The sequence below is a fragment of the Seriola aureovittata genome, chromosome 12 (assembly GCF_021018895.1).
Source record: "Seriola aureovittata isolate HTS-2021-v1 ecotype China chromosome 12, ASM2101889v1, whole genome shotgun sequence".
Lineage (NCBI taxonomy): Eukaryota > Metazoa > Chordata > Actinopteri > Carangiformes > Carangidae > Seriola > Seriola aureovittata.
Genome location: NC_079375.1, coordinates 2179781 through 2200583, shown reverse-complemented (window position 1 = coordinate 2200583; position 20803 = coordinate 2179781). Strand labels below are relative to the sequence as shown.

The window sequence follows — 20803 nt, the reverse complement described above, 5'->3', positions numbered from 1 at the left end:
ATTTTTTACAACATTTTTTAACGTTTTTTAACTGACTTAATATTCAATATTTTATCTTTACAGAACAGGATTAGGGCCATGTGAAAAAAAAATCTCGGAATTCTCGGAGAAAAAAGTCTGAGAAAAAAAAATAGAGAGAGGGAGAGAGAGAGAGAGAGAGAGAGAGAGAGAGAGAGAGAGAGAGAGAGAGAGAGAGAGAGATTTTTTTTTTTTTCCACATGTGGCCCTAATGTGTTTTTAGAAAGTCTGAATTCTGACTTTAAATCAGAATTCTGAAAGAAATTAAGAATTCTAAAAAATAAAAAAAAATGTGTGGCCCTAATCCTCTTCAGTAGCCTATTTGTCAGACTATTTTCTGTGAAACATATTTTGGCTCAGCCCCCCCGGAGTTGGCTCTCCTCCTTCCGGAGTGTGCCTCAGATTTCCGACAGCCTCTGAAGGCGACACAAAACACATCTATCAGCCTCCTTTACCGGACAGGAGAGGACCGTGCGGTACCCTGTGTAAAGAGCTCACACATCAACGGGAGAAGATCAAACACAGCACTTAAACTCACCGTAAGTCGTCCCCACACGTTAACGCGCTTATTTCGGTGTAGTTTGTAACCGCGCGGGGAGGAAGATGTCCGCTCCGCACGGCGGCGGCAGCGGAGGCTGATTTCAGTTTCCGGGTTTACCGTCTTTGTGCACACGGCACCGGGCTGGTGCAGAGCGCACAAACCCAACGTGTTACTGTTTACTTCTGGTGTGTGCGAGTTTTTTGGGGCAGAGGCAGACACGCGTGGCTGCTCGTACCGCGGGAGCTGGTCTTTAATGGTTTTATTGCTCGATATCGCTGCCACATAGGCCGAGCCCCATCAGCAGCAGGAGGAGGCCCGGGCCTGGGCCGCCCGGCAGATGCCATCTGTCAGCATCCTCCGAGAAATTAAACCAAACAACCGCGGCTAGCAGGGAAGCTAACCCACCTAACTCAGTGTTAGAAATTGAAGAGGTGAGGGGGCTTACTTAGAATTATCATAAGTTTTTCCTGAATACTAAACAACATGAATCTACATTTACTGTCACGACTAAATATGAGCTGCTTGTCTTTTAAAGCTAGCTATGTGACGCTGCCCAACCTGGCTTCACGTCAAACTCCCTTGATAAAACGTTTAATTTGATGTCTCTTTTCGTATCAGAGCGCGGGCACCATCTCAAAAATAACGGAACCAATGTTTTAGCTTCTACTTTTCATTTCGGCTTAAGAACCGACAATGAAAACAGCTGTTAAATCGTTTTTTCATCCGTCTAATTTTAAAACAATACTGGGATTATAATCATAAGCTATTTATCGAAGAAGTGATGTTTTATAGTAATCTATATCCGGTTTTAACCACAATCTGTTAAAAAGGTTACTCCGTCATGTAGCCGAACTGAAACATGTTCTGTAATCGTGTTTTCTATTGTCTAATACGGTTAATGAAGTAACTGAAATAACAGTTAGACATGTGGTCAACGTAAACTTAAGGCGATTCCCCATGTACACGTCCTCCATTAAATGAGGGGAATTTAGTGCTTTTAACTCCACTGCATTTATTCACCAGCTGTAGTCAAGTTTTGACATTGCAGATAATGAGCATGTAAAAGTAAGTAAATTAGGCAATTAATACATCAGTAATTGCATAATATTGTGATAACCATTCTGCCTGTACTGTGAGGACTACCTTTTATACTTCAATTATTAATAGAAAATGCCATACTTTTACTTGTAATGGAGTATTTTTACATTGTAGTAATTCTTATTACACAGAAGTACCTAAATGCTACTTCGGCACCGTTCAACAGTCGAACAAAACATTTAAGATTTAACATGATGAGCTAAAGTGGTCAGAATGTGTTCAGTTATACCAGCTGGGTAATGTTCTGGTATTATATTAAATTACAAATGATTTATTAAGATGATTTACAGGACATTGGGCACCAAATCCCCTCTGACCTTAGTCAACTGTAGGTTTCACTTCCCTCCTGTTAAGAGGTTTAAATGCTAGAGCTGAAATCATGAGTTGTTTAATCAGCTACTCCATCGACAAACTAAGCCACAAAACAGTACATAGTTCCAGCTTATGAAACAGTGGCTTTCATTGCTTCTACAAAGTACAAGTGTGACAGTCAAAAAAAAAAAAGATTTAATACCAGTGAACAAACAGCTGTTAACCTACCTACGTATATCCTTGTGACAGTATAAACTTTAGAACATTTGTCTATAGAGTTTGATAGTGACTGTGACTGGATCAGTTTCCGATTCATATTCTGGGAAATTTAAAATGATGTTGTGAAAAACCTAAAAAAAAAAACCTACCAACCACAGTGTTTTGGTGAATCATGAGCCTGTGGTACGAACACGTTGTGTAATTCTCAAAAGTTTCCTAAAACCTCAGGTGACATCATCACATTGCTTGTTTTGCTTGAGTAACAGTCAAAGATGTTCAGCTCGATTATGGCAAAAATCTTAATCAGGATTATTTTGATCAATATTGAGATCAGGAATATTTAACACAATTTCTCACTGACTTTGGAAACACCCTGCGTTTATTGAACTTTAAAAACAATTCAATGGAAAATGTAACAAAAAAAGGATAAATAAGTAAAATAATATATAATATCTAAATTAATACAATCAATTAAATATATACTATAAAAATAAATAGAAATAAATGAATAAAAAAGATCAGCTATGCTCCAGTTCACAGTCATTCTAAAATGGAGAAAAGCAGCAAATCCTCGCATTAGAGAAACTGGAGGCAGCAAATATTTCGCATCTTTGCTAGAAAAAAGACTTTATTCCTTCCTCAATTTCCAACTAATCAATCATTTGACGAATTGTTGGAGCTATAACTGGTTTTATAGATCATCTATCTTGTCAGATGACGTCAGAGCTCGTTGCTGTTTCTAAAACCATTTGTTTTCCCAGCAGAGAAGATGATGAAGGAGGAGAAGAGTCGAGCCGCCCTGGCCGTGATAGTTCTCCTCGCCGCGAGTTTGTCCGGCGGCGTCTTTTCGGCCAGTTCAGACTGCAGCCCGTCCGCCACAGAGACGAACAGCCCGGCGCGTTTACTGTCGGCTGTGGTCGACGCACAGAGGGCAGAGCAGAGCCAGAGGCGACACCTGGAGGCTCTGTTCAACAGGTGAGCTCAACAAATATGATGATTTGCTTGGATGGCTGTTGATCACACTGAGCCAGAATTTCAATAGCTTCTCATCTTATTTGGGATGTCGTATCAAATGTCGTACGATCACTGTAATAATAATAAAAACTTTATTTATAATCCACTTTTCTTAGTAAAGTTACAAAGTGCTTCACAAGAAAAAAGGAAAACCAGTAAAAGGAAAAGTCGAAATAACCTGAGCATAATAAAGAGACTAGAACAGCATAAATAAAAAAATATCCCAAACCAACATTATGCAAAAAGATCTGACGGTAAGTAATAAAATATGTAAAAACAATAATAAGGGATAAAACAATATGAAAAAAAACATGTATCAGACATTAGCAAAGGCTGAGACCAAGAAGTGTGTTTTAAGAAGAGATTTAAAGTGTCCAATTTGGGTCTCTGGACAGTTTCAGAGTGTCAGGGTTCTAAATATGTTTATTCAGACATTACAAAGATTAAAAGGAATGGAAACTGCCCTTTTAGCTGTTAGCCGTTAGCAGGTGACTGGTCATTAACACTGAAAAAACGTGGATTCAGTTCAGTTTAATTTCATTTCAGTCTTTGTTAATATTTATACATAGTAAATAAACAGAAATAAAACACCAATATTGTTAGAAAAGGTGTCAGCTGAAGCTACAGCTTATTACAGCTCCCCTCTCTACATAACGGTGCGTGATATGACAACACTCACTACAAGTCAATTCATAATCACAGAAAACGGAACAAAAACAGAAAGAAACTTTTCACCATTAAAATTAGATACCAGACTATTGAATAACAAAAACAGAAAACTGAACAAGAGGCAGGACGAGGCGTTCCAGCGTGTCGTACATACAGAGACCAAAAGAAAAAAAAAAGAAAGAAAAAGGAAAAAAAGAAAAAAAAACTTTCACTGTGAGAATAAATCCAGGTCAGTGCAGGTGGTGACCCAGTCTTCACAAATCTTAAAGGGAAAAAGAACAAGTGATTCTGCTCCCCTGCTCTGTCTTGATCGCAGGTAGAGCTGATCTTCCTAACCTCATAAATTTATGAATTTATAACGTTGAGCCCCCCAACCCACACCCCCACCCCCACCCATATGAAACAGTTTCATCAGGAGTGAATGATGAATGAAAGGATGTTTTCTGTCTTTTCATCTCTACTAATTAACGATTGAATTCACTGAGCAGCTCAGAGGCTGCCGGCATCTTTTAAGGTGGAATGTTTTCTTGAGTGTTACTTGATGTGTCACGTTTGGAAATCAATCAATACACCTTAAATGTCAATATGATAACTTTGACCATTTGTTTTTAGCACCTCTCTTCATAACAGAGTCCTTGTGATGATCGGATCTTCAACAGCTTAAAATGTATATAAATATCAACCAACAATTTATCCCCACTTTCCTGCAGAACATCGGCGGATTGCTTTTCACGGTCTTTGACAGTAGGGTTTGTTGGTAAATGTGAAACGTTCATGTCGTACATGTCTGCAGCTTCAGTATGCTTCAAAACCAGGAACAAGGAAGTGAGTTTGGTGACATCAAGGTTTTGTGCAGGGACTGGTATGATTGGTTCAACTGGTGAGAAACTATGATGATTGGTCAAATTTGCAGAAAAGTTGCAGTGAATGGACAAAAATGCAAGGTCGCTCAGAATTCACGGGGATTGGTTGCCTTGATTGTTGCAATCGCAACATCCCGACTTTCTGGAGGGACTGATTATCTGTGCAGTTTTACAGTCAAACCAGATCATGAAGTTTTAAAGCATATGAATAAATAAATAATGCGTTGGTTAGTTTGTAATAATCTGACTGATTGATGATTCTCATAGCTTTCTTCAGCATGAAAATTGAGTGTTACCCCACATCTCCAAACAATAAGTCATGTATGGTAATATGAGCGAACAGAATAATATATATAGTGATTTCTAGTGAAATAAAAATAGCTGGGTAATAAATGTGGCATTTCGAAATAAAAATCCCCTGAAATAAATATACATTTTTTTTAACTAAAAAGCAATTTATTTATTTATTTATTTATCTATTTCTTCACATTCTTCAAGTGATGGATGATCATTGTGTTAGTGTTACTGTCAAACGTTACTTGTGATGTTTTATTGATCTTGTAGATATGGAGAAAACGGCACCATCTCTCTGGCCGGGTTAAAGCGGCTCTTACAGAACGTGGGGCTGGATCGCATCAGGACTGTGATGGTGCAGCATCACGAGCAGCCAGGCCACCATGACCACCACCATCACCACCACCACCACGAAGGCCACCACCACCATCACCACGACAACAACAACGGCTCGCATCACCTGAAACACATCCACACCGAACCCTCACAGCCCAGGAAGTCTCCCAAGGCCTCCGAAAATCAAGACGCCACGCCGGGGAAGAAAATGGAAAACCCGGAGAGCCATCACAACCTTTATGACAAGAAGGCGGCAGCAGCTCAGGTCGAGACTACGCCTGTGTACAGCGCTCAGCTGGCGGTGAAACCTGATGAAGCCCATAATAGACAAAACGGCAGCCTGGTGCAGCCCAGTCCTGCAGGCGAGGAAACCACCGCTATGACCTCTGCTAGAGCAGACACGGAGAGCCAGACACAAGCAGCTGCTGTCAGCCAGGGGGGCGATCGCAACCACGATCACGACCACCACAATCACGACCACGATGACCACGATCATAACCACGACGAACACAATCACAACCACGACGATCACGATCACAACCACGACGACCACGGTCACAACCATGTCGACCACGGTCACAACCACGACGAACACGATCACAACCACGACGACCACGGTCACAACCACGACGACCACGATCACAACCACGACGACCACGGTCACAACCACGACGACCACGGTCACAACCACGACGACCACGATCACAACCACGACGACCACGGTCACAACCACGACGACCACGATTACCACCACGACGACCACGGTCACAACCACGACGACCACGATTACCACCAAGACGACCACGGTCACAACCACGACGACCACGGTTACAACCACGACGACCACGATCACAACCACGACGACCACGGTTACAACCACGACGACCACGATCACAACCACGACGACCACGATCACAACCACGACGACCACGGTTACAACCACGACGACCACGATCACAACCACGACGACCACAGCTTCAGTCATGATCACAGCCATATGAACCAAAGCCTGGAGAATGTAGAGGTAAGACATTAGCTCTCTCTAGCTGTTCCAGTTCAGTCCCTGAGTTTTCAAACCAACGCCAAACAAAGTGAACTGCTCCTAATATGAGACGACCGTGGGCGGGGTTTGACAGAATCATATCGAGTTTAAATCCTTTCAATATTGAATCTTGTTAGTTTTATCTTTCAACATAAGCAAGTAACTACGGGCTAAAATAACTCTGACTCAAAGGTGTTTTTAATGTCCACAACTAGGGATGCCCTGATTGATCGGCCACTGATCATTATTGGCGATTTTCTTTTTTCTTTTTTTTTTTTTTTTTAAATTCTTTCTTTAATGTATTACTTCATGATCCATTTAAAGCCTTCTATGAGACTCTGTTGCAAACAGAAATAATGAATCTGATAAGTCTGATCTGATCAATATCAGCCACTCATAGATGACTGGTATCGTTGGCATCCCTATTTACGACCTGTAGCTCCAACCTGAAAATAAGCTGAACAGCTGAAAGTGTGAATAGTTGGTTAAATGTCAGAGGTGTGCAAATCCATTCCCAATCTGTTGTAGTGTATTTACATATCCTGGTTTTTGTGTGTTATCCTTAGTGTCTGAACGTCTCCAGCATCCTCTCCTCTCACGGGATGTCACAGGATGTGGGTTTGACCCTCAGAGACTTCAGCCTCCTCTGCCCCGCCCTCCTCAACCAGATCGATTTCGGCGCGTGCATCCTGCACGAAGATGCCTCTGAACATGGAGAGAGAGGTAGGAAGCAGCTGACCAGCCAGACGTATATTAACATGTCAGACAGGCAGGGAAAGGGTACAATGCTGTTAGTCATCTGAGTGAGGCTCTGGCGTGCAGCGGCTGTGCTCAAGTCATTTTTGTTTGTCACTAAATGATGAGTCTTAAAAAAAACCCAACAGAAAAAACAAACTAGAATTACCACCTCCGCCACTTAGACTAGTTTCAGATCCCTGATTGCTTTCTGAGGTGACCATGATCTTGACCTTTGACCTTAGACTGAAAGTCTAATCAGTTCATCCTTGAGTCCAAGTGAACCTATTCCGTTTAAGCGTCACTGAGATATCGTGTCCATGAGAATGGGACGGACGGACAACCTGAAAACAATATTCCTCTGGCTCTGACTGTCGCCGGCACAGAGTCCACACCTCACAACCGTCACATTGATCGATTAAGATCATGATACGTTCTCAGAGGAGTGAAAACCTGAAAAAACCCGCTCAGACAATGCTAACATTAATGGGAGAGGATACAGTCTGCATTCAGAGTCACTTGACTACACGCAGGTTTTTATCAGCCTTGATGTGAACACAACACCCGGATAAACGTCAATTTTCACCGTCTTCGGTGCTGTGACAGCTCGGGGATGACGGAGCCTGATTATTCTTCCAACATGTGGATCTGTTTCTCAGACTGGATTTCCTTGAACATATTTCACGTCTGACCTGTTGATGATGAGGATTACCTCCTGTTTACTCACACACTGATCCGTCTGGTGTGTTCAGGAGCACTTTGCCTAGCCAGTTATACCTGTTCTCACTGGTCACACCCTGCCACACTGACTAAGGCTAAGAATGCTGCTGCTTTTTATGCGTCCGCGCGATGTTCACACGATGTCTCAGTAACGCCTTGATGGAATGTCTTCAAACTTGGCACAAACATTCAGTGGGACTCAAGGACAAACTGATTAGATTTTGTTGTCTAAAGGACAAAGGTCAAGGTCAGTGTGACCTCACATAATATGATTTTGGCCTTATGAACGCATTATCTCGAGAACTCCTAAAGGGAATCAAACATTCACTGAGACTCACAGATGAGCACAAAACTCTTTTTAGCCATTACTCAGGACTTCACAGCAATTGTGACCAAATTTCACACAGATGGGTCATATTTTCTCTGACTCTGGATAAACAGGGATCTAACTTGAAACTAGTCTGAGTGGAGGAGGCAGACAACCACCAGGAGGTGATTCTGGTTTTTTGTTTGATTTATCTAATCAGTTTTATTTGCAGTTAATTTTCATAGCAGTTTTGTAGTTTGATGTGATTAAACTGGATTCATTTAATCTGTTTCTAGACCATAAACATCATAAACATGCTCACAGTCACCATGGTGACCACAACCACTCAGATCACGACCACAGCGAGCACACGGGTGGAGAGAGTGGCAAGAACATCGCAACAGGTAAAGGACTTTATTTTACTTAATCTCTGGTCTGAACTCAGGTCCTTTTTCACATAATATTCACATGTGTAACTTGATATCTGAAGAAGTGTGATGTGTGTGTTGCAGCGTGGGTCGGTGGCTTCGTCTCCATCACCATCATCAGCCTGCTCTCGCTCCTCGGCGTCGTCCTCATCCCGCTCATGAACAGAGTTTTCTTCAAGTTCCTCCTCAGCTTCCTGGTGGCGCTGGCTGTCGGCACGCTGAGCGGCGACGCCTTCCTTCACCTCATCCCCCATGTGAGTCAGCGCCGGGCGCCCAGTAGTTTACGGTTACAGTTGCTTGAACCACAGGGATCATGTATCGTGTGTTGCTCGTGTTATCATCTCAGTTTGTGCAAATTTCAAGTGATAGGTCCGTTGTGTGAGTCTCCCCCAGCATCTGTTGATGATGTGGTTCATGCGAACCAAGGCTTGAACCAGGTGTCATTAGAGATTATTAGATGCTACTGTTAGTAGGATGTTTGAGTTTCAGCACAGATACCACAACTACACTTCTTTAAATACCATGTGGGAGGCATATAAACCCTGCATGTACACTGAACAAAAATATCAACTTTTGCTTTTACTTCCATTTTTGAAATAGTTGAAATAAAACATAGAGGACTTTAAGTTGTAGACTCATTTTCAAGTTCTTGAATTCAAACTACAGCGAGTCATTTTTACACTTTGGTTTTTGGACGGATTTAAAAAAAGGGGAGGAAGAGGACAGAGCCAGGCTAGCTGCTTCCCTCAGTCTTTATGCTAAGCTATGCTAACTGTCTGTTGGTTGCAGCTTCAGTGTAAGGTTGAAGAACTGCTCAGCATTGGTGATCAGTGTACTTCACTCGTTTTTCTGCTGTTTGTATCTGCTGATGCTTCAGTCTCAGGGAGGCCACCATCACCACCACGAGGATTCTGGGATGAATATGGAGGGACATCACGCCCACGATGAGCAAGGCGAAAACCTGGACGGCGTGTGGAAAGGACTGACGGCTCTGGCCGGAGTCTACTTCATGTTTCTCATCGAACACTTCCTGACGCTGGGAAAAATGTACAAGGACAAGAAACAAAAGGTCAGACATTCATCAGACGTTTGAGTCATTAAAACAGATGTGAGGTGGTAAGAATCACATATTATTACCCTTTCTTCCAGATCTGTGAACTTAATCATTTAAATTATTTTTTATTTATTTATTTTTTTTTAAAGTTATATTTTTGGGCGTTTTTGCCTTTATCTTTGATAGTACAGTGACAAATAGACAGGAAAGTCAGGGAGAGAGAGGGGATGACATGCAGCAAAGGGACATAGGTCGGACTCGAACCCGTGTGATACGTGTTCTACCAGGTGAGCCGCCGAGGCGCCCCACATTCAGGTTTTGAATGGAATAAATAATCATTGCAACAATTAATTGAATGATTTGTGATACGAGAATACACAGCTTATCAAACAGAGGGCCGTTTCTTTTTTTATTCTTTCATGCAGTAAAAGCAGACCAAAGTTCTGAAATGTTAAATATTGTCTGAACAAGAACTTAAACTGTTTAAATAAAAAAAAAAGTTTGATGTAAATTTAATTAAATGATGAAAGAATAAGTCAACAAGATTATGAATCACTAAATTTGTTCTTACTGTTCATTGTTGTAATTACTTACGTTCCTAAACTAAAAAAAAAAAAAAACAACAAATTTTACAGCTTTTCCCTTTTTTCAAACATGGTTTAAATTCTTTTTTAGGGATGTTTTACATGTAAAATTATTATTTTGTGATTTATGCAACATTATAAATGCCTGGTAATACATTGGTGAACATTCACCACGTGATTTTTCCTGCACAAGGTGTTTTTTTTTCACCTGCTCAGAGATTCACACTCACCTTGTTCAGAGGTCGACTTTTAGATGAGGTCTAATGAATTCTTCTGGATTCTGAAGTACAACGGGGAGACAAATTACAAATATGTTTGTAAAAACAATAAAATCAATCAAACAGAAAAAAAAAAAACGGTTAAAATCAAGGATGAAAGCATCAAAGTCTAGAATTAAAGAAGCTTTTTTACAAATGTGTTTTGAGCCTATATTTAGACCTGGGCAGCGATTCATCACAGCTGATCTCCTCAGGCAGGAAATGCAGTCACCTTCGGTTTGGACAGATGGCAGAGTTCTGCCTGATGGTCAGAAGTGGAGAGCAGTTCTGAGATTTAAGTCGGTGCCGAACCAAGAATTAAAAACAAGGTGTTTTTCCGTCCAAACAGATCCAGAAGAAATGGGATCAGAACGACAAAGCAGATCCAGAGAAGCAGCCTGCTCTGGAGGAGACCGACCTGAAGCCGCCTGAGGGTAAGACACAACATAAAGGGGAAAACACATCCCAGCAAACCTGGAACCTTCTTTAGCTTTACTAAACTATGACATTGTCCAAAATGTCTGAGTTCAGCTCAGAGCACAGCTTAGAGCCAAGTCTGAGACCCTCCTTAGTTGTAAAGTTAAAATAACAAAATTGTATCAACTGTTTTCACCCAGTGATTTTGTTTTTTGTTGTGTAATAAAGAATCACTGTTGAGGCAATGTATCAATCTATATCAGCTTATTGGTAATTACCTGAAACAAGAAACATCAAAGGTATGTTTGAGTTCATAAAGGTTGACTATAGGTAAGAGGTCAATTCACCTTTTTTCCTGCAGTAGTTTTGTTGTTCAACTCAAGGACAAACTTACTTGTCTGGTCAGGTGATCTGTTTCTGTGAAATCATCAATGAAATCAGCTGTCTTTCCAAATTTCGCCAGTTAGAATAAATGTGCCATCTTTCTTCAGACGTGGAGACTAACGGCGCCGGTGCATTTGGCGACCACTCCAGCAGCCTGCACGGCGGAAGCGTGGCGGAGGAGGAGCAGGTGATGCTGGCACCGCAGGTGTCCGTCGTCTCGCCACAGGGTTACAGCCGATCGTCGGGCGCCACCGCCTACACCGCCGAGGACTGCGAGAACAAATGCCACTCCCACTTTCACGACACGGTGGGCCAGGCTGACAGCATGCACCACCACCACCACGACTACCACCACATCCTACATCACCACCACTCCCAGAACCACCACCCGCACAGCCACTCCCACTCCTACTCAGAACAGCACTTCCAGCAGGCCGGCGTGGCCACGCTCGCCTGGATGGTCATCATGGGAGATGGACTGCACAACTTCAGCGACGGCCTGGCCATCGGTGAGTAGGTGTGACTGTCAGGGCTGTAAGTGACTCCTCATTAGGAATCCTCAGTCTACTGTCAGTAAGTTACATTGCTTCACAACACAGCCATCACCAATCCAATCACAGACACCAAGCTGTTTCTAACCGGTCACATGACAGTCTGCAGGAACGGACAGCCCATTTCCAGAAGGGTTGTTTTAGTTTTAGCTGAACACACGGCATGATGTTGTTTTCTTATCAGAAGTCAAAGACAGAAGAGACGACATTTCCACTGAAGAAACTCTTTCACATCAACACAGGAAGTGACTAAACGGTCACATCCGCCTCAGATGTAAAAAGCTGTGGTTGGTAGAAGAGATGTTGGTGGTGTGTTGATTCCTCCAGTGCCCAAAAACGCCAGAGTAAAGGTGCTATATGTGAGAATGTGAAGAAATTTACATGAATTCATCACTTTTTATTAGAGCTGCACAATTTATCAAAATATAATCAAAATCACAATTTGGTCAAGAGTAATACCTAAATCGCAGAAGCTGCAATTTTTTTGATAAAGGTAAAATGTGTCACATTGTTAGCGATTGGAATCGACCAGAGAACCGGTTCCGACTGGTTCGATCCATCAACATCATTTGCCTTTATGCTTGATGATTCCCTTATCGATGCCTTCCACTTCGTTCCCCGTGCCTTGCAAAACAATGACGTCACGCTTTTGCGAGAAGCAGTCAGTACGAAAGACAACAAAAGATTAGAGGAAGTGTGGCTTAATTTCAAAAACAAACATGAAACTTTTGTAGACTCAACACGGCATTAGGTATCAGGAGTGCCACGTGTTTGACGCCCTGAGCCGCCGGTCAAGGAATGCTTCCCGGTCTCAGCAGAGCAATGAAAGGTACGTATTAGTGAAGTGTCGGTGGTGGCGTTATAACTGGTGTTATAACAACTTCCTGTTTCATGGCGGATCATCGAAATTCGCTCAACGCCGCAGGCAGGCCACTAAAGCTCAATTTAGCATCACAAACATCTTAAGATTAGATTGACCAAATGTGATGTCGATCTGATGAATTCTCTAGGAGGAGTTTCTTAAAGTGTAACACCCAGTTGACTTCTTGTTGGCTTTAGACTATGGGTGCAAGAGGCTTTTTTGTAAGTCTTTGCATGTTACATGTGCCTAACGAATTTCATACACATTGGTGAAACACAGCCAAGGGATTTTATTTTAAAAATTTTCTATGGGCAGCTATCGAATCCTTGTGGGCCGCTGCATCAGTGGGCCACCAGTCTCTTTAGCGCCCCTCTCTGTGTGCCTGTCATTCACGGTGCACATGAGAGCACGCTGTATGTGTGTTCCAGCAGATACGTCCAACAGAAAGCTGACTGCAGAACACATAAGGGTTTTCTGAATGTTACATAAAAAACCTTTAAAGGCAGAAGAGAAACACACTGATGTGCATTTTAGAGCCTAACTGACCAGTATTATATTAAAACATTACAATTGGTCTGTTCTGTCGTTCTGCAGGAGCTGCATTCACTGAGGGTCTGTCCAGTGGTCTCAGTACATCTGTGGCTGTTTTCTGCCACGAGCTGCCTCATGAGTTGGGTAAGACCTCCACTGTTACTGCAATATAGTATTTATGTATTTATATGTGACACCTTTAAAAGCTAAATTAATATTTATATCAACGTGTCATTTCTCCCAGGTGACTTTGCGGTGCTGCTGAAGGCGGGCATGACGGTGCGTCAGGCCATGCTCTATAACATGTTGTCGGCCATGATGGCGTACTTTGGCATGGTGACGGGCATCTTGATCGGACATTTTGCAGAGAACATCTCCACGTGGATATTCGCACTCACAGCCGGCCTCTTCATGTATGTGGCCTTGGTGGACATGGTGAGTCAGCGTGTCATCTCCTGCACTCCTACATTAACATAAACATTACAGCCAGTAATAGGTTCACACACACACACACACACACTTTTGAAATTCTCTATCCATTTCGCCACTTCCATAAAACACACAATTGTCCATTAGGCCTGATGTGTGTGCAATGAGTTTTCGAGCATGTTTAGGCCTTAAAAAGGTGATTCGTTTTTGATAGGGTCCTCGCACAAACTTCCAAGTCACAGGCGCACAAACGCCGAGTCAGCTCAGTGTATCAGAGCACACTTTGTCGCCCATTTGTAAAACTAAGTTGAAAACATGAATAAAATCTCATGATACAACAAGTTTTCTTGAAATTCAACAGAGAGACTGCTCATGGAGAATTATGTGTGTAAATGATAACTGTCTCTATCAATCTAACCACACCTGCTGGTGAATTAAACAGTTGATGAATCAAAAAACTTGATCACGCATGGAATTGTGGGACATTGAAAACAAAAATCATAGTGGGGTGGAGCCCGATGTGTTTGTGATGGTTTATTATTCCCTCGACTTGCTAAGCTCCTTCCCACTGAGGGAGGAGAGGTGAAACTCTGCTCTGTGTTTTACGCTCTTCATCATCCATCGGCTGCATCTGTTCTGTCAACTCGACATGTCTTTAACCTGAGAGCAGCAGCCTTCAGGACCAGGTGGCCTCTTCTCTCTCTCACTCACACACACACACACACACACACACACACACACGCACACAAGCACACACACACACACACACACAAGCACACTTAGTCTTGGTGAAACAAACACAGCAGAGGTGAGCTGTCACCATCAGCTGCCGTCTGAAAACACAGCTGAGCTTGTGGCCGCCCTCTAGTGGCCACTCTCCTGCACAGCGCACAGTTAAATCCATCACAGGCAAGGCCACAGTGGAGTCTACGTGTAATCGGCTGGGTTTATTTGACAGTAGAGCTGCCACTCATGGCTATTTTTTTTAACAATTGATCAATCGATTATTTTATTGAATAGTCGATTAATCAAAATATTAATTTTCCTCCACAAAATCCAAATGACACTCAGACATGGTCAATAAATCCAGATTCTGGGTTGAGCATTTTCTCAATTGCTTATTCAGCAATGACTTTATGACTTAATTAGAGTCTTTATCAGCTACAAGGGCAAATTATATTAAAAGCTCTGTCTACTAATGAACAGACACAGACACATGAAGTAATACTTCATGTTTGTGACTGATCTCACTGTGCACCATGAAAAATTATAATCGCAAAATAACACTGGTTAAATAAGACTTACAGTGAAGGGATTTGAGCTGTGATGTGCTCATCCTCCCAAAGTCCTGTTGTGGAAACAGACCTGTAACTGTTGTGTCTTCTTTGTCCGTTCAGGTGCCTGAGATGTTGCATAATGATGCCGGCGACCACGGCTTCAGCCACTGGGGCTTCTTCCTGCTCCAGAACGCTGGCATCCTGCTGGGCTTCTGCATCATGCTGCTCATTGCCATTTTTGAGCACAAAATCCAGCTGGACCTGGGATACTGAAGGGGGGGAGGTCCAGTTCAGTCAAGTCCAGAGCTTCCTGTCCATTCCAGTGTCTGCGTCAAGACGTGTAGTGTGTTTTTATTTGTTGTCGTAGACGGACCGAGCACAGTCGGCTTGATTTAGTTTGTGTTTTCACATCGTGTAGAAAGAGGCACTGTTTCAAACAGGTGTAGGAAGTCGCCATGTTGACACCCCCCACCCTCCTCTCTCTGCTCTTGTAGCCGACAGGAAGTGTGCATTCAGGAGCGTCTGAGGCTCACCTGTCTTCTGCTCGAAACGGAGAACAGGTGTAAAAATAAGTGAGATAGTTAGAAACATGCTGCAGTCTCTCTCTCCCCCCCCGAACAGCAGACAAGTCCACAAGAAAACCCCAGTCCTCAAAACTCTTAACACCACACGGCTCATTTCAGCAGTCTTTACAACAAATCCAACAAATGGAAGCAGCATGAGAAAACTGCCGTAACCCCCCTTCACCTTTTGTTGTTTGATGTTCGGCGGCTTTTTCACATTTTTTTATTAATTTATCTGACGTGTTGAAGTGTTTCTGCTGCGGGATCAGTGCTCCAGTAGATGCTCAAAGTGCCATAACGGACCCACTGTTAGTGCAACACTGTGCTGGGTAACAGTCAACACCTTAAAGTGGTAGTTAAGGTTATTTGACGGGCTTGTGTGAGGTACTGATCTGTAGTCAGTGTTTTTACCTGCAGTAGATTCAGATCAGCTCCGAGTTTAGAGAAGCAGCAGCAGCACCGGTGCACGAGCGGAGAGATAAGCAGCTGTGGGCGGGGTCATCAGAAAAGAAAACCTATTTTAGTTTTTAAAAAATACCCACACAGAAAAATTAATATCAGTTTGAAGTGTTTGCTTTATTTTGAAATATTTTCACCACTTTATCTGCCGTCAAACAGCCCTTTACTTTGGAACTACAGTTTGTGAACTGTTGAACTACCGTATTCCTGCGGAGAAAGCGCAACTACGGCTCGTACTGTATCACTCCGCAGATCAGCTGTTGAGTCAGACAGAGCTAACTGCCTGCGTTGTGTGTGCGTGGCGGCTGTGTCTCTGCTGCTGCAGCTCTCTCTCTCTCTCTCTCTACATAGAGTTTACAGGTTACTCAAATGTTGGATTTCTTTTCATTATAAATTCATTTCTGAATTATTTTTGACAGAAAACGTCACTATAATGTCTCTGTCTCCACATTCAGCTGCTGGAATGTGTCATGTCTGTGTCATATTGGAGACATAGAAACTATAGTGGAAGGTGTCGGTTTTATTTAATGTTGCTGACATGATGTCAGTATGACATCAACAGGTCTATTTTTGCTGAGAGATGCGCGTCACGCCACTCTAACCCATTAACATGAGTGCCAAAATGAAAATCAAGGCGCTGTGCACACGGCACGCAGCTAGTGTGTTCCTGGCACGTGTGTAGGTGCGCTTGTGCGTAGGAATACAGTAGTTCAACGGCTCACAAACTAGTTCCAAAGGAAAGATCTCTTTTAACAGTATATAAAGTGGTGAAAATATTTCAAAATAAAACAAACATTTCAACTGATAAGAGCTTTTTTCTGTGGCTTTTTTTTAAAGTGGCTAAAAGCTAACATGCACCACTCAGCTCGTGTACCGGTGCTCCTCCTGCTTCTTTAAACTGGGAGCTGATGTGAAGCTACTGCAGCTAACACACTGACTATAGATAAGTACCTCACAACCCCACGTCAAACAACCTGAACTACCACTTTAAAATTCCTGCTACAGACATTCCAGATTAAATATTACTGTGATTTAGGTTGTTATGAATCATTTTACATTTTTAACAAATCAATTTGTTAAAATGTTGGAAAACCCTCAAAGATGCACCTCGCTCGCTTTGTCTGACCAGCGCTCCAAAATCCCAAAATATCCCAAAGAAAAGAAAAAAAAAATGCCTGAAACTGAAACCAGGAAATATTTTTGACAGTTAAAGTTAGAAAAATAATTAGTAACAGTTTATTATTGTTGCAGGTTTATTTTCTGTTGAAAGGTGGATTGTTCCAGTGCACAGATTGTGGCGATGGTCTTTATTGTAGCTTATCTTGACGAGGACAGTTTCAGCTGTTTCCTGTCAGATGTCTATAGGAGGGACTTCACAGGTGTTACCCAGTACCGTGAAGCTGACCACGAGCGAGCCACACACAGCAGATCCTCAACGTCAGTGTCCGATATCGAGCTGACAAACGTGTTGCTTTTCTGGAGCTCTGTTGCTAGGTGACAGGACAGCGGCGTGTGTGTTGTACTGCGCCGCTGCTGTGTGCTGCCCTTAATTGATCATTGGTGCCATACAGACCAGCTGGAGGTCATCCACCGCCCTCCAGCAGGTCAACGGTCCGAGGCTGGAGAACTAATCACAGGAAGTAGTTTGGTGCAAGAGCCCAACACCAGAGAGGACATGACACCGTTTTATTTAGTCACCAGACATCAGGTGTGCAGAGGCCTCGGTACTTAGCGGAAAACTAATGTTACGTGTTGTTGGACTTGAACTTGGTGCAGTTTCACATGGAAAACTTTTGCTAAATCAGCAGGAAGTCCGTCCATTAAATGAACCTGATGAAGGAAAAGGTTTCAGAGACACATTAGTAACTCTCACTATTTGCTGTAAGACTTCTAATAAGTAATATTTCTGTTGGTAAAAACTCCTTAAAGGATTTTTTTTTTAAATTCAAACTCCTGCAGAACTCTTCAGTTAGTCAAAGTGGTGGTGACGGGGCCTTAGGACAGATCCACAACAAGCCGTCAGTCAGCCGGAGTCGGACCACTGTTGGGCTGCTGTTAAGCATCTGTCGTAGACCATGGCCTGAAATCTTTGTGGTAGATTCGGACACATAATGTTTCCACGGAAGAGAATTAGGGGCACTTTTTACAATTTTGACTTTAAACTAAAAATTCGGAGAATTTTGAGACTAAAGTCAGAATTCTTAATAAATGAATACATTTTTTTCACATGTGGCCGTAATCCTCTTAATATCCTTAATACTTGACTAACAGGTACATTTTAGTTACAGCTGTAACCTGCTTATAACAGACTTCAAATCTAAATGACGGGTGAGACCTGGTAAACTTTAGGTTTAAAGTGTGGGCGTCTGATTCCAGCAGCAGGGGTCCAGTGATTTGCTCACTGACACTTCAGCAGGGCAGACACCTTGAATCCGTTTGGAATCAGATGTTTCAGTGACAGGACAGTAGCATCACTAACTCTTTGGCCACGACCTTTGACCTTGTAGTGAAATGTGTGTTAAGCCTGTAAGAAAAGCCAGAAATGCTGCGACGTCGGTGTTCTCTCTCTCTCTCTCTCTCTCTCTCTCTCTCTCTCTCTCTCTCTCTCTCTCTCTCTCTCTCTCTCTCTCTCTCTCTCTCTCGTTTTACTTTATTTTATTGTTACAGTTGAAGAGTTAATGTGGCAGCTCAACACTGATCATTTCCATTGGAAAAAAATCAGTTAATCTTTGTTACAGTATCACTCCTGTTCGGTTTGAATGTGAACTTTGACACTATTAATTATCATAAATTGCAAATGTCCAACATGAGCTCAGTTTGAATGGATTCTTTTAAGAGGCTGCTCTGATGTTTAGGTCAATTACCAAGGTTCCCTCACAGGTTGGGACAAAACATAAGTTCAGACTTGAACCTCACTGTATATTATATGTACATTAATATACTACATGTATATATTTATGTACAAGACTGTACAAGTTTGTGTTTCAGTTGTTGACTGTAGTTTCACTCACTGTGCTGTTTGTTGTGAAGGATGTAAAGAAGCCAAACCAAAACATTTAGAGGAGTCAAAAAAGAAGTTGTTCAAATTTGAGAAAATGTTTAAGAATCTACAAAAAGGAGGGAAAGGATGAAGGGATCCACAGCAGGTGGATAGAATGATACACTCCTCACAGCACAGTCGTACAGCTCTGCAGCAAATACCTGGTGGTGGTTTTCCAGCCTGCAGTTGGTGCTTGTCTAAATCATCGGCCCCCAACTGGAAACTAGTTCATGCAACAAGATCATGAAATCAGGCCAACTTTGAGAACACACACATGCAGAGAAACATGCAGACCAGAGTGAGCTTCAGTTATTTCAACCAACAACTCTCCACTGGTTTAATGTGTTTGATCCACAGGCGTTCTGACATCTGGCCGTTGTCATGGTGATTATGTTTCCCTTTCTCACGAAATACAAAAAGGTTTTTTTTTTTTCTTCTCTCTCGACATCTGTAAAATATTTACAACAAGATAAAACCAAGAAACCCCAAAACATCTGGAATAAAGCATGGTATGTTTGGGATGACTTGTGCCACATCTGGAGCAGCAAGTATCAAAAACTGTCAAGTACTCAAAGTTTGTACAACAGCTTGGAAGGTTTTTGCACTTTTTTTTTACATCTGATGCTTCCTGATTTACTCACGGTCTCATATTGACCATGAAACCATGGAAACCACCTCCTCTTATTATCATGACTTTGTAGGTGGAGGTTTTATTTGTGTTGTATACGAATGCAGGAGCTGGAGGAAGTTGGTAGTTTGGAAGTTTATATTTTGAGCAGTGACGTCTTTAATTGTTGTCGTCTTCACGAGTTAAAGTGCTTGAATGTTTAGCAACGGCAGAAGCTCATGAGTTTTTATGTGAACGCAGCTCAAATCATTCTGTATTTTATTTTGGTAAGTTTCTTGTACGATTGTAAAGATGCATGTTTCTTTTGTAGACATTTTTTTTTAATACTAAATATCTTCACACTTTGCAAACTAGTCTATCTTGTCATCATCACCACAACTCTGAGATATTTTTTACTCATTTTAAACGGCATCCACCCAGCCTGAATCAAAAAGCCACTTTCACAAACACTGACTCACTATTTAAACAATAAGAGCAAATCTGTACACGTGTGAACATCTCCCAGAAAAGGGAGAGAGACCAAACAGATATTTGGCTGCAGAGCTGTTTAAACTGTGTTTCTGTTTTGTTGTCCACCTCTGACCGCAGTGAACTTCAGGCAGCTTTGACGTCGACTCACTGTGCTCTGACATTCCTGAATGAAAATAAACGTGGTCACCAGAACTCTGCCTGAAACTCTTTGTCCTGCCCAGACGTTTCCTAACTCATCCTGAACGGTGCAAAACCAGCTGAACGCGTCACTTATCTATGACAAACTGTGTGTGTCAGACGAAATGTAGATTTTGCATCAATGAATATGAGACTTAAAATGTGAGAGACCAACGAATGGACAACTTATACTGCGAAGTCTTATTCAACAACCTGCATCTGTGGAATTGCACACTGTAGCTCCTGATTAGTAAAGTAGTTATTTTTTACGCTGGCGCTGAGAGCTCAACACACCGCACCTTCAGAAAACACAAACACAAACATGCTGCAAATTCAAACAACACAACAGGAAATGTTTCCAGGGGAATCTGAAAGTGATGAACCTGGTTGGGACTTGCTGTTCAATGCACAATTGTGACTTTTGAAGTTAAAAGCTTCAATCAGGTTCATCACTGTTTTCTTTTATGTTATTTTTTTTCCAATTCCAAGAGAATTATACTCTCATATCAGTTTCACATTTTCT

At 42.1% G+C, this 20803-nt stretch overlaps 1 protein-coding gene across 4 annotated transcripts; it reads left to right on the top strand.

The window, feature by feature from the left end:
* Positions 1-229: 229 nt before the first annotated feature.
* slc39a6 (solute carrier family 39 member 6) lies at positions 230-20295 on the top strand. Of its 4 annotated transcripts, none has more exons than XM_056391389.1 (12): positions 230-557; positions 2953-3163; positions 5299-6388; positions 6973-7129; positions 8465-8572; positions 8681-8850; positions 9474-9665; positions 10841-10925; positions 11400-11801; positions 13300-13380; positions 13481-13671; positions 15063-20295. In XM_056391389.1, the coding sequence occupies exons 2-12, from the start codon at positions 2958-2960 to the stop codon at positions 15213-15215; spliced, it is 2835 nt and encodes a 944-aa protein (XP_056247364.1). In that variant the 5' UTR covers positions 230-557; positions 2953-2957; the 3' UTR covers positions 15216-20295. The 4 variants fall into 4 exon arrangements, with proteins under 4 accessions (XP_056247364.1, XP_056247366.1, XP_056247365.1 ...); XM_056391391.1 differs by having other exon boundaries at positions 2950-3163; XM_056391390.1 differs by lacking the exon at positions 230-557 and adding an exon at positions 753-990.
* The last annotated feature ends 508 nt before the right edge of the window (positions 20296-20803 follow it).